At 22.6% G+C, this 13,876-nt stretch overlaps 1 protein-coding gene across 2 annotated transcripts in view; it reads right to left on the bottom strand.

The window, feature by feature from the left end:
* Positions 1–7,015: 7,015 nt before the first annotated feature.
* The window catches only part of ATP6AP2 (ATPase H(+)-transporting accessory protein 2), a 12,703-nt gene continuing 5,842 nt past the window's right edge, over positions 7,016–13,876 (bottom strand). Inside the window, exons 6-8 of one of the 2 annotated variants that reach the window (XM_017903683.1) lie at positions 9,538–9,741; positions 7,179–7,284; positions 7,016–7,095 (exon numbers count right to left, since the gene is read on the bottom strand). In XM_017903683.1, coding sequence (XP_017759172.1) covers positions 7,016–7,095; positions 7,179–7,284; positions 9,538–9,741 — 390 coding nt within the window. The remainder of the gene's footprint in view (positions 7,096–7,178; positions 7,285–9,537; positions 9,742–13,876) is intronic. The other variant, XM_017903685.1, reaches the window with a different exon arrangement.

Below are 13,876 nucleotides of genomic sequence, written 5' to 3'. Positions count from 1 at the left end.
TTATTAAAATGTGGAATAATCTATTAAATTTATAGGTGTAATTAAAATCAATTAAAAGTAGATAATGGATAAATAAATAATAAATCTATAGAATTTTAAAAAATGGTAAAAAAAAGTATTAAAAGTCATGGTAAAAAAACCATAACTAATGTTATGACAATCAATATCGTTGAAATATTTAAGAGATGATAATATGTAATCATACAAACAAATAAACAGACATTTCGAATTTAAAAATTCTCTTTTTCTTCACGAAACACAAGATCTGATATATTATATTCTTTCTTTATAATCATCAAATAGAAATAAATATGTAATACATATTTATAATGTTACAAAATAACTATTTTATCCAATTGTATATTAAAGACACCCATTTTGTCTATAATATTGTATTAACGAAAAAAATTATTTTTCTTTCACTAAGTAGAAACATTAGCATTCTATTTTGTCTATTTCACAAACGCATAAAATCTTTCAGAATTTCATAGTGACTATAACACCAAGCAACATTGACTATATATCAATTTAAAATTGGAAGATATTATAATATAACACGTAAAGAGGAAAATTCCATCATTAGCCTAATAACAAGTTCACCGCTATTTCTTGGTTAACGAACATGTCTTATCAGGAAATAAAATGGTAATAGTATAGCTTCTCTTACAGGAAATGCGATGTGGTCACGATTTTGTACATTCTTCTCTATCCTCCCTCCAAATTGCATATAAAAGAATTTTCAAACATACGACCTATTTGTTTCTCAAAGCCCGTCTATCGATGTTCATTTATACAAGAAATTATTTAAACATTTACACTTCTTATTTTTAACAAGTAAAATATACGCCCATTTAAATTAACATTAAACCGAAATTAATTCAATTAAACCAATATTTAATATGCAATGGGTATAAAAAAATTGCATACTATATTATAAAAAAATTCACCTAAACAGGAAATTTTGATTTTAATGAAAATTTGTGTACATATAGAGTTTTAGCATTTATATATATTTGTAAGTTTAGGTTTTAGATTTATTTTTTACTTGATGGATCTATGCAAATTTCTTAAATGTAAAGAATTTTTTTTCATTTCATATTTCCTCATTTTATTATCGCAATAAAATTAATTTTAAGCTTTGATTTGTAAGTTTCATGCTTGACACTACCAATGTTGAGCATGAATTATACATAGAGTAGCTTTTAGAGATCTATTTCAGATTTTTATTACTTTACCATACTAATGGAAGAAAATTTTCAAAACAAATTATATTTAGAGTACGAAAAGTGTTGAAACTTTGGGGATTAAGTTCACTCTCACAAAAAATTGTTCTATATACTATAACTCAATAGACTATACATACACGCCAATTTTCATTAAAATCAGATTTTTCTGATTAGATAATGTTTCTTGCAGTAAAAGGATATATATGTATAATAAAAAAAAAGGATCACGATCAATAAAATGGGGAAATAATTCGGTGATGTGTTTGCAGTAAATTTATTACAAACGTACACCATTAATGTGTCACAATAATATTTGAATACAATATATAATAATAGCCAAAAACGCTATTAATCGAAAAATTAAAAATTTCAACATTGTATTTATTTATTGATATAAAATTTATCCATTTCTTGCTATTATGATAACCTTGAGACGATTTTTCATGGTACACTAGCGCCACTTTAGTTGGTATTTATAGTAAATGTACTGTCGTATAAATCATTGAATTATTTTCTAATTTTACTGATATAATTCTGAGACTACCACTTTATTATACATATATTTATGTCACATCTCTATAGTTTGATATTATAGTCGAAAAATTTGTAAAAAAAATATTAATTTTTATTATAGTTTTCAAACAAATCAATATTTGGCAAAACCACTTATGTAAATAATTACATTTATTATAAAAAAGTATACAATTTTTGTATACGACATTTTTCTTGAATTTGATCATTTCCAATAAGAAAAATATTTTTTTCCTTAATACAAATATACTTTATCTGAATACAAATATGTTTTAGTGATTATTTTCACGCTCTAAATATGGACAATAGCCAATAAAAGGAAAAAAGGAATTAAATATTTTTTTCGAAAATTATATTCTCCATAAATTTTATTAAAATCGGTTATTAACACTTGGAAAATCTCCCTCGAAGTCGCATAAACTTTTTATTACGTGAATTGCATTGAATTACTTTTTTCTCCAAACCATTTAACTCTTTTTTTTTAACACCACAAATACTTTGAAAAGATCGTCTACAATGAAAAGATACGTCTTCGTTATCACTTTCATTATAGTTTCTAATTCTTTGTACATCGTACAATATCAGAAAAGACATCAAATTCTAGGAAACACATATGACTTACGTTTGCATGTGTTTTGATAATAAAAAACGTACGTAGAAAACTATACTGTTCGAATATTAGAACGTTTGAATTGAGAGTTCTATTGCAAACAGAATGATTGTTTCACTCGAATATAGTGAAATGTCTATGAAAAATAACTAAACCGTAAATTCATTCTTTAATCTTCCTTTTTTCTCTAATTTTTCAATTTGAATGAAACTATGAGTAAATATGTATATGCAGTAGCAGAAACAATCTTCGACTTAAAAAACGAAGGCCAAATGAAGGCGGTAATATGCGCAAGGAAAGGTTGCTTAGAATGATATCCTTGACGATATATTTCAAAGTCAACGAAATTGACGAGGTTGCACCTCTTCTGTAAACTATAGAATTCCGATTATCCGGCATACTCGGAACTGCGGTAATGCCAGATAGTCAAATATATCGGGTAATTGGACTATATTTACATACGAAGTAATAAAAACGAAAATATAATTTAATCCTTTGAACTGGAAGAATTTTTTAATTTAACCGATGAACGACTTCAACACGAGTTTGCAATGGAAATTTCCTCAGAGATAAAAATTTGTTTTGAAAAGAATAAAATTACAAATATCTCAAAATTTAATGAAAACAAAATAAAATAGCAAATTATGATTAATGGTCTCCCTAGTGGTGCTAATGGAATATTGAGAATTAAAATTAAAATTAAAAACCGTTGGATAACGTAATAATGCGATTTATTAATAATTAATATATAGATAAAGATAACTTTAGCTTAAAGTTATTAACATAGCTCTAGCTTAAAATGTAATCTAAACACTTTTCACATGAAACACAATTTTATTTTTCGAAAGTCCTTTATTTATGTTAACTTAATAAATTTAATTATTCGATTGATTAGTTTTGAACAACTATACTTACGATTAATGATGACGTAACAACCATTGCAAATTTTCGAAACTCAAAATCTTTTTGCATTTCAAAAAATTTTGAGATTTTAACTCAAATTCTTACCCACTTATATCTTAAATAAAAATATTGAATTAATAAAAAAAAGGACGAAAATCTTAAAAACAGAAAAGATCCACTATAAAATTATGTTCATATCTTTTACATGTCAAACTATTGTTATTTGAGATACTTTTCGACAAATAACCACCACACCCATGATTTATAATAATAGTAATAATTATTTATAAAGTATTTTCATATAGTATTTTATTGTACACATACATATGTACATATAATAAACAAGAATAGTCACTTTTTTCAATCAGCTTAATTTTGTTATATAATCTACCTCCAATTATTATCCAAATATTACTATACGATATAAAAATTTGGTTCACAGTTGCTTATATATACTTTAAACTTTATAATACCGACTGAATTGCAGGTACATCATACAAATATCGTGCCTCTCTTAGAATTTCGGAAATAAATTTTTATACATTTTCTTTGTTCCGTTATATTTTTTTGTCTAATTTAGTAATAATTACAAATTGGCATTTAACCTATTATGGCTCAAAGTCGCATAAATGCAACATTTTGTAACTTTATAATTTACAATACGACACTAACGATTTTTTTATACCATTTAAATTAAAAACATGTTATAAACAGAAATCAATTAAAATTATTATCATTATTAATAATTAGCACAATTATTGGAAGAAATAAATAATTTAATTCGTAATTTAAAAATCGTCTTATTTTTATGCTTGGCTCTTAATAGGTTAATGTCAGATTTCAATATCAATTTCAGTTATTATGAAGGTTAAAATTATTCATTATATCTAAAACAAATTCTTTTAAACAATATACAAATTATATGATTATAAGAAACTTACCTTTTTGTTACACCATACAAGAAAGATTAAAATTAATTCTTGCTACTCGCTATGTAAGCTAGAACACACTAACGTCATTACTAGTAAGTAACAAATTACGAAACTATACTAGTGAATCTGCATCAAGTATAATCATAAACTAATCACGTGTTCCGATTTGAAGATATCAGGTTTTTGAAATATTTTTTTACGTTATAATATTTTGTTATACACAAATTACATAATAAATTTGAAAAAAGTTTCGAAGTTTAGTTGCTTTCGTTTTACCTTACTAAACGTTTAGGTTATAAATTTTATTCTTAAACAGGTTTTATTGCACATTTGATGCGAATGTTGAAATACGTATTAATGTTGAACTTACTTATCAGACTTCATGAAAATGTATCAACTTCTAAAATCGAAAATCAAGTTTGTAAGTTTTTATTGTGAGAAATAATAAATATGCTCGTGTCTTAATAATTTAATTTATTATATCATTCATTATATGCAATCATAAATATAAATTACATAATATCATTAAATATCAAATAAATTAGAGGCAAAAGTAATAATTCACTAGAGTTTCCCAAATATTTGACGTTCAAACCGATATTTTTTTGAGTCGACCAAAATTCTTGATTATTCAAATAATATTATAAATAGCTTAATTATTCAAGCAAGATACCGATTATTTTAAACGTTTGAAGAGTCGTGTATGTTTAAACAATTTGTTTACATTCAAACAACAATTTATATGAATAAATTAAATCTTGTGAAATTCTATTTATTGCTCATTAAAATTTTATATATCATATAAAATTATTTTGTATTATGAAACTTTCCATATTTAAAAACAACAAATAATCGATGTTTTATTTCTTATATTTGTAATAGAATTCATTAGAATTATTGTCCCAAAATATGAGAAACAAATAATTAATACATACATATAGCTTTTTTACATATAAATTAAGTACATATAAATTGAATTTTTTTCATAAAATTAGTTACTAGAAAGGTATATAAGAGAATGCATACAATTATTTAAAAAAATAAAACAAAATGAAACTTTGAATGTAAGTATACTATTTTATATTTAATACATAATAAAAATAATCATTTACTGTAACAATTGTTACTTGACATAAAATACATATCACAAATTACCACTGATTAATACTTCAGGAAAAATATAAAAGATAAAATAATGAAAACAATTAATCAGTATATAGCAAATATTTGAAAGAATTTGATATATTTTTTAAAGTACTATAATCTATTATTATTAATGAAATCTAACTTCAAACAAGCTATTTAGTGTGCAAAAAATGAAAATTAGACATTCAAAGAGTAGAGTATAAAAGAAAAAGAATTGAATATAAAAGACATTTAGAATCAATAAAATAATTTATTAGATATTCCTCCACCACTTTGGTTCTTTTATGATTATAACTGAATCAATTTTATACATAGATTATAATACACTGTATTCCATTAAAGAGAAAAAGATAAATATTTGAAAACATGCTTAAAATAAACAGTCCTGTAACCATATTTACAATTAACACATTTATGATTGGAAAACATTTTTTTTAGAAAACACACTATAAATGATTCCTTGTATCATGACAAAGTAGTGTGTTGCACATTTCAAACATATATATCTTTCTTTATTTTTAAAATCATACAAAAAATCTTGAAGAATTTTATTTTACACATTTAAAAAACTTAATTCATCAAAAAGAAATAATTTGATTTTTGGTTTATACCAAACTAAATAATCTTAACTTATATTGAAAACTTACTCATAGGAGAAAACTAAAAAATATCTTGTGTGACTTTTGTTTTTTATGTATATTAATTTATAATACATAATTATTTATATATATATTAACATGGAATTTCTATGGAATGAGTTATATATGTATACACTAATAAAAGCTTATATCTTTAATTTATATTTTATACTTTACATCCTCACTAAAGTATTATTATTGAACTGTCAAGATATTTTATATGAAAATGAATACAAACAATTTTATATAAATCAATTCAATTACAAAATAATTCTATGAATAAAATGTGATAGGAACATAATACTTGGTAACTTTTCTTATGTAAGAAGCACGTATGATATCTCAGTATTCACTCAGATTCGACATATATTGTAAAAAAAACATTGTTTTGTTAAATGATATTTTGATTTATAAGATTCAGAACAACCAATTAATAACATGTTATCCAATTTAAATTTCATAAAATTGAGGCTTACAACTTACAAATCTTTCAATACAAATTTCTTATGTTAAAGACAATTGAAATGTCAAAATTTTTTTACTTTGTACGGTAACAAAGTATAGCATAATCTATGTTTTGTAATTGCAACTTAATTAATACCTATTTAATTAATCTAGTTAACAAAATGTTCGACTTAATTTTCGTAACTTTATTTTGTATTACTTCATATTTAAATATATGTTCTGCTATTATTTGTACTCGTTTAGGACAGATTTACTCTACATTAAACATTTTTATACATTGTTATATATGAATTGTAATTATTTACTCATTTTATACAATGCTCAACAAACATCCTAAATGATTGTTCACATTGCATTAAATGATTGATAATAAATGATTGACTGTTTACAAGTCTTTCATACATAAGCATATTATAGTAATTCATTACACATCCAGCATACAAAGAAATACCTCATCAATATGAAATGAAATTTCACATATTTATCAAACAAAGTCAATCAATTAAGTACAGATCATATGCAGAACATCTTTTTAATTTGAATATTGTTAGTTTGTATTTACATTTAATTGTCCTTTTTCATACGATTAGAAGTCATCCTGTATATTATAGAATCTCGTCCTGGATCCATTTGTGAAATTGTAACTGTTTTTGTAACAAATAAAAGTTAAAATAATACGATACATATTATTTGATAAAATAATAATAATTTTATAAAGATTACATACTGCAAATAGCAAGAAGTGAAAAGACAAAAGCAACTCCAAACCATAAGAAAATATTAAAGATGACAGGATAATTTTCTGAGTAATATTTTGAAAGGTGGAGACGTTCCTGGAACAAAAAGCTCAATGTGTAAAGTATTATATCTTATTGCAGCATTACAGCTGCAATTCTCAAATTAATACGTTTATTAAACATATTCTAAATTACGTAATATCAGTAACTAACATGAGTGTTTTACATTATTATATAAAATATAACTGATATAATGCTATGAAGTTCATAAAAGTTTTATATTTTACATTTAAATAATAAAATTAAGATAATTCTTATTATACTTCTTAAATAATATTTTTTATCTTTTTAATACATTTTATGCTATACTGACAATGGTATATAGTTAAACTATTTTGGTAAAACTTTTAATAAACAAAAAATATTTTATATTATACTGTCCAAATAGGATAAATATGGAGAAAAGAATCAAAATATTAGGAATTCAATACAAGTGCAATTTTTTCTAATTATGTATCTTAATGTCATTCTTACATTTGAATTTAAAAATACTACTTTTACTTAAATTTAAATCGCTAAAAGACTTATGCTGTTTACGACATAAAATGTATTAAAAAAATGTGTATATTATATTTTTTTACTACAGAAGTTGCCATGCACTTTATTCAATAATATGTATATAAAATTGCATTTTTCATGCATAATGAAATTTAAACGTAATCAAATAAACTTACAATCAAAAATAAAGGGCACTTAATAGTTATCTATCTGTTAATTTATATAATTCATATAACTTGATGAATATAGAGACCATTAAAAATTGTTTATATATAGAATAAAAAACATACGTATAACATTTAAACTTAATAATATAAGCTCAGAAATATAGCAAATGATACTAATATTTCTCATATTTAAAAATCAAAACTTAAATATTAAATTTTTAACATACATCATTGGTTATGAAAAGATCAGGCAATAAAACGAATAGCAACAGAAGCGTATATTAAATACAAAATATGATTAAATACTTATTCACATAAGATACACTATTAGTAACAAGTATACTAGAAAAGCAGTGCACTTTTGAAACTTTAAATCAATCTCTACAAGCGTGTTAATAATGTTTCGCAAACTTAAACCACTTACATCCTTTACTTTAATGATTAAAACTACATTCATTATGCAATAACTATATAAAATGCTTTTATTTCCATCTTAGTAATGTTGTGTCAGAAGATATGCATATAAGATGTAAGTAAGAATAAAATATTTCAATCTGTACATTAGTGATATATTTTGAAAATAATAAATATGTATAGTAGACTGTATAACAAAAAGAATAATTATAAATAATTTTGTTTCCATTTTATAATTTCAATGAAAACGTGTCTTATTTTATTAACACTAATAGCTTACTAGTAACTTACTAGTAGCTAACTTGTAGCTAACATTAGTTTTTCAGTAATAATAATATAGTAACAATATAGTAACAATAGGTATATTAAAACTATCTATTTAAATCTAATATAGTAAATTTAACAAATTGTTAATATATTTTATTACAATTATAATTTTATAAGTAAACAAATCATTTATGTGGATTATATAAAAAAGCTATCTATTAGTTGAAGTTAACCGTTGAGAACAGGCAGTAACATGTTTCCTTTAGAATAATAGGAAATGAAAATACAATAAAAGATTCTTAATAGTGAGATGTTATGTATGATTGCGTAATAAACCTTAAAATCATGAAAGTAAAAGAAGTATGTGGTGCTAATGTAACATTTTTAAAGTTAATGAAAAAATAGATTGATATATTGTTTGCAACAGTAATATATGTGAATGTTTGCTTAAGGGTGTTTCCCACAGGTGACAATGTACACTGTACTCAAACATGTACAGACTGTACATCCACACCCCTATGACTATCAAGCACCTATAATATGCCCTAAAGTTCTACTAAGATCTTTTAAGTGTTCACAATTTTTGGTTTTATTTGATATGTCATAAATTATGAAATGTTTGGGTTTATTCCATTAATATAAAATATCCTATATCAAATATTTATTAAACTCATACACAACTGAACAAAAGCATACATAAAATTCAATATATGTTTTATAATGAAATATCTATCCATAATAAAGTATGTAATTTATATGCTAATAAAATATAAAAGCTAGAAAATATTCTTTTACACTGAAATATACTGCTAAAATAAATGGGGGTATATTTAACATTCCTCCAATAAGCGTATCCCTATTTTGATTTGATAAAATGCGTATATATCTTCAAATAATATGCAAATTAAAAACTTTAGAATGCATATTAAGGGATTTGTGATACCTGTCCTATACTTTGTATGTTGGAATATATTTTATGCTCCGTATTATTCAAATCCTGATTTTCACTGATTCCACTATCACCATGAATATCACTACTTGCAGTAGAACTGTTCATGTCACTGTGATATATACTAGTGTCATTTCTACTTGTATTTGAATCCTCTTCATCTTCTATCTTTTTGTTTTCACCGTGTTGATCATCTTGCTATAAGTACATGTGTTTATGTAAGCAACATATGTTGCATAACACGAATTAATTCAAGCCTAACTTAATCACAGTACTTGTTGGACTTGTACTGTGTATGAAATATATATATATATGTTTACTAATATTGTAAACATGTAAAATGAAAATAAAGATATAATCAAATTTTATTGATCTCATTATATTGTGCTTGAATATGTGTTGCCATCATATGTAACTTTGTTAAAATAAATTAAAATGTTCTGAATAAACAAATTAAATGAAAAATGTAAGTTCCTATATATATATATATCCTTCAATATATGTGTTCTATATTATTCTTAAATCATTTTATTAATTAGAAACTGTTAAATCATATAAATATCATATATATTATGCTCATAAAGGAGTCTTTCTGTATTTATTTTCCCAAAAATTGTCACATTCTATATAAATATACACTTAGTTTTATATGTACTGTAGCTATAATATTTTTTATTTTTTACATGTGTTTTAGTTTAATGCATAAAATAAGTCAAAAAAAGAAAAAGAAAGTAGCAAGAACAATTCTTTTAATATTTGAAATAGAGCCAAATTCTTAACTGTATTTTTTTCTACTATCATGGTTGATTTCAAATGAATCATGATTTCACACTATTTTCTTTTTATATACATAAATAAATCACTGTTGCTTTCTGGATCTATCGTTACACATAATAGTCATCACTATCTATAATATCATTATTATATTCAGAATTTTTAGTCTATTATTTGGTTTCTCCTTTAGACTTTATTTCTTTTTTTCCAGAATTTTTATTCACTGCAATATTTAATACATTCATATTTTCTTTTTGCCTTTTTTCTTTATTGTGTTTTTTCTATTTTATTGAGATTTTGTATGCATTATTGACAAAATGAATAACAAAATTTTTTAAATGAAATAACTTCTAAAAATCATGATATAATTAATTATGACACAGGTTGAAATGGAAATGAATTATACTTTTTGTTATATTGACTCTACTTGTATAATAGTCTACATAATTTACAAAATTTTTATGGTTTCTGAGATTAAAAGATTCATAAATATTTTGATAGCATAAAATAAAAAAAAAAAAAAAAAAAAAAAAAAAAAAAAAAAAAAAAAAAACAGGAGATTGACTCTAAGATACACAAGAATAAATAATAAACCTTATAAAGTTTTTATCTTTTAAGTTTTTTTTAAGTTTCTTGATAACTTTCATCTTTGTTTCTTACACTTTTAGTTCAAATGTAGAGATTTTTTAATATACTAATATTACTAGATACTAAATAGTAATAATATAATATGCATACAAACTATTGTACTGAAGAAGTAATTAAAAATAATATATATAATTATACCTCATATAAATCAAAATGATGTAGTTGGTCTATCAAGTATATTTTTATGTAAAAAATGTAATCAAAAAATAATAATTAAACAATTATATATATTAGAAGTTCACTTTTACAAAATGCTAATGAGTTATTTTGACCTATCCAGTCATTCTAGTGTTAAACAAAACTCCAGTAATAAGTAACAAAATCTTACTGAATGAAATTCATGTTTCAAATTAAAATTTAACTAAAGTAATTGTTATTTTTTTATTTCTTCTATTTTAAAGGGTACTTTTTCTTTACAAATACCATTAGTTATTATTTTTATATAAATTATTTTGTTTTAATAAATATAATTGACTTTAAGTTTATAAGTTTGAAAAAAAATTAAACATTCAAATATACTTTTATGAAATATATTAAGTTAAGCCTGCTGTTTATTAAAAATGATGTATTTTTGTAATGTAATATATATAGTGAACAAGCTGCCAGAGTCCTCAGAAACTCAATAGTATTAGTATTAATTTAAACACATGCAGAGACATCTGCTTCATCAAATATAAGTAACTTCATTTGTTTTCCATTAAAATTTCATGGAACCAATGATAGCATTTTTCTTGTTTGCTTTTTTACTTTATTTTTTTTATAACATAATACAAGCAATACTATCAATTAAGAACACGACCAATTAAGAATAGGCAAACATATCAAATTTGGGATATTTATTTAGTTACTCACTAATAAAAATTTGTGATAATTAAGGATTTTTGTATGAAATTTTTCTAAATGAAATTTTATTAAAAGATTACCACCACCCTAATGTATATAAAATAATACAAATAGATATAATTATTTTATAAAACTGTTTTAGTATATTCCGTGATAAAATTGAATGTTGTATATTTCTTGGTAATTTAACATATCAAAAAAAAAAAGAAATGTTTTGAATTATGGAATTATAAATATTTTCTGCATAATTCATTAACATGTTTGGAAATCATGCAAAAAGCTATCTCTACTTTTATACACTTGTTCAATTTCAACAAAATATTTGTTCATGCAACAATATGAACATACCTTTATTGCATTATTATTATTATTATAGTCATTATTATTGTTGTTACCATTATTAAATTTTGTATTATTGTACACCCGTTTAGTTTCCAAAGTGGATTCTATATTATTAGTTTTATTAGCCTATAAAATATATAGGTGTTAGACACAATCATTGAATATTATCGTACAACTTTCATTGTACTTGCAATACGAATATATTCATTATTCATATATATTAAAGACATTTATCATTGATATTTAAAAAATTTTGTATCATTAAATTTAGTTTCTACATGGAGTACAACTTGTTTTGAATGCATATATTATAGATATATTTTAGCATATAATTTATCTTGTTATAAATTCACATTATTATGATACAAAATGATATAAAATATCTGAATACTGTAAACCTAATATACTTTTTTAATTTTACCAATAAATATTTAGTATATCCAACCCAACAAATAAGTTGGATAAACACAATATTTAAGAGAAATGTAGATCCAATCTGCCACCTTTAACAGCAATTTCTTCAAAAGCTAAAATGTGATATATTAAATATATTATAAGAACTAACATGTTATTCAAATCCCTTCATTAAATTGCTGTTTAGTTTATATTAGACAATGTTAACATACATTGATAAATGCAAAAAGATTCTTTCATTAAATAGATAATTATGAAATATGGCAATATTGATAATAGAAATGTATGTGAATTAATTTCTTATACTAATTTTACTCTAATACTAATTTTGTAAATTCATCCATGTGACTAATAAGAAAAGTACTCACTTTAACAATTTTACTTCATATTTCGTATAAATATTACTTCTACTTAAATTAAAATTAATCAACAATAACTTATCACTTCTCAGATTATCAAAAATGTTAATTAAATATGATAATTTATCATTTATTCTTTTTAATTACTTACAAACTTTAAATTTAATAAAAGTAATATTTGTATAAAACCAATTTATTTTATAAGTTTTATTAATTTACATAATATACATTTGTAGTATCAATACTGCTAAGCCTTATATAACTATGCACTACCTATTAACTGTAACATTTTATAAAATGTATATTTAAAGAAATGTACACTTACTGAAATAAATAATTTCTTTCAATTTTTCTTTGAAATACTGTTTTACGATCATGTTTCAAAATTTTAATTTTATATTTATGATGAGTATACAAATAAGTTAATTTAACAATCATTTGAAATTATTTTCAATTGATTTTTTTCCAAATTCTGCAATTTGAAAAATTTGTATTAACTTCCTTCGTTAAACTTGAAAAGAAAAAGAAAGAATATGTTTTATGGTATAATATTGTAATTGGAATTTTTTATCAAACTATTTTGTCGAAATGCAACATATGCAAAAAAAAAAACCAAAAAATCTAGTAATATATATTTTTACATTTCATATAAAAAATGAAGTATATTTTTTCATTAAATATATTTATTTCAATTGGTATTATATAATCTAATTTAAAATCTGTAGAATATCATTGCTGCTGTCTTTAATAACATTGCTAAATAAAGTAGAAAAGGAATGAATTAATTTAGATTAAGGAATTCAATAATATAGAATCAATTTCTAATGAAGCTGAAGTACTATTTTGTTAATTAAAGAAAAAAAAGTATAACATAACCTGTTTATAAAGTATCTTTTTTTTTTCAAAATATAATATTTTTTAACATTATGTGTGTGTTTATATATATATATATA

This window comes from Eufriesea mexicana, unplaced genomic scaffold, assembly GCF_001483705.2.
Source record: "Eufriesea mexicana isolate 0111107269 unplaced genomic scaffold, ASM148370v2 scaffold2467, whole genome shotgun sequence".
NCBI lineage: Eukaryota > Metazoa > Arthropoda > Insecta > Hymenoptera > Apidae > Eufriesea > Eufriesea mexicana.
The sequence above is the reverse complement of the archived record's forward strand: the minus strand, read 5'-3'. Positions and strand labels throughout refer to the sequence as shown.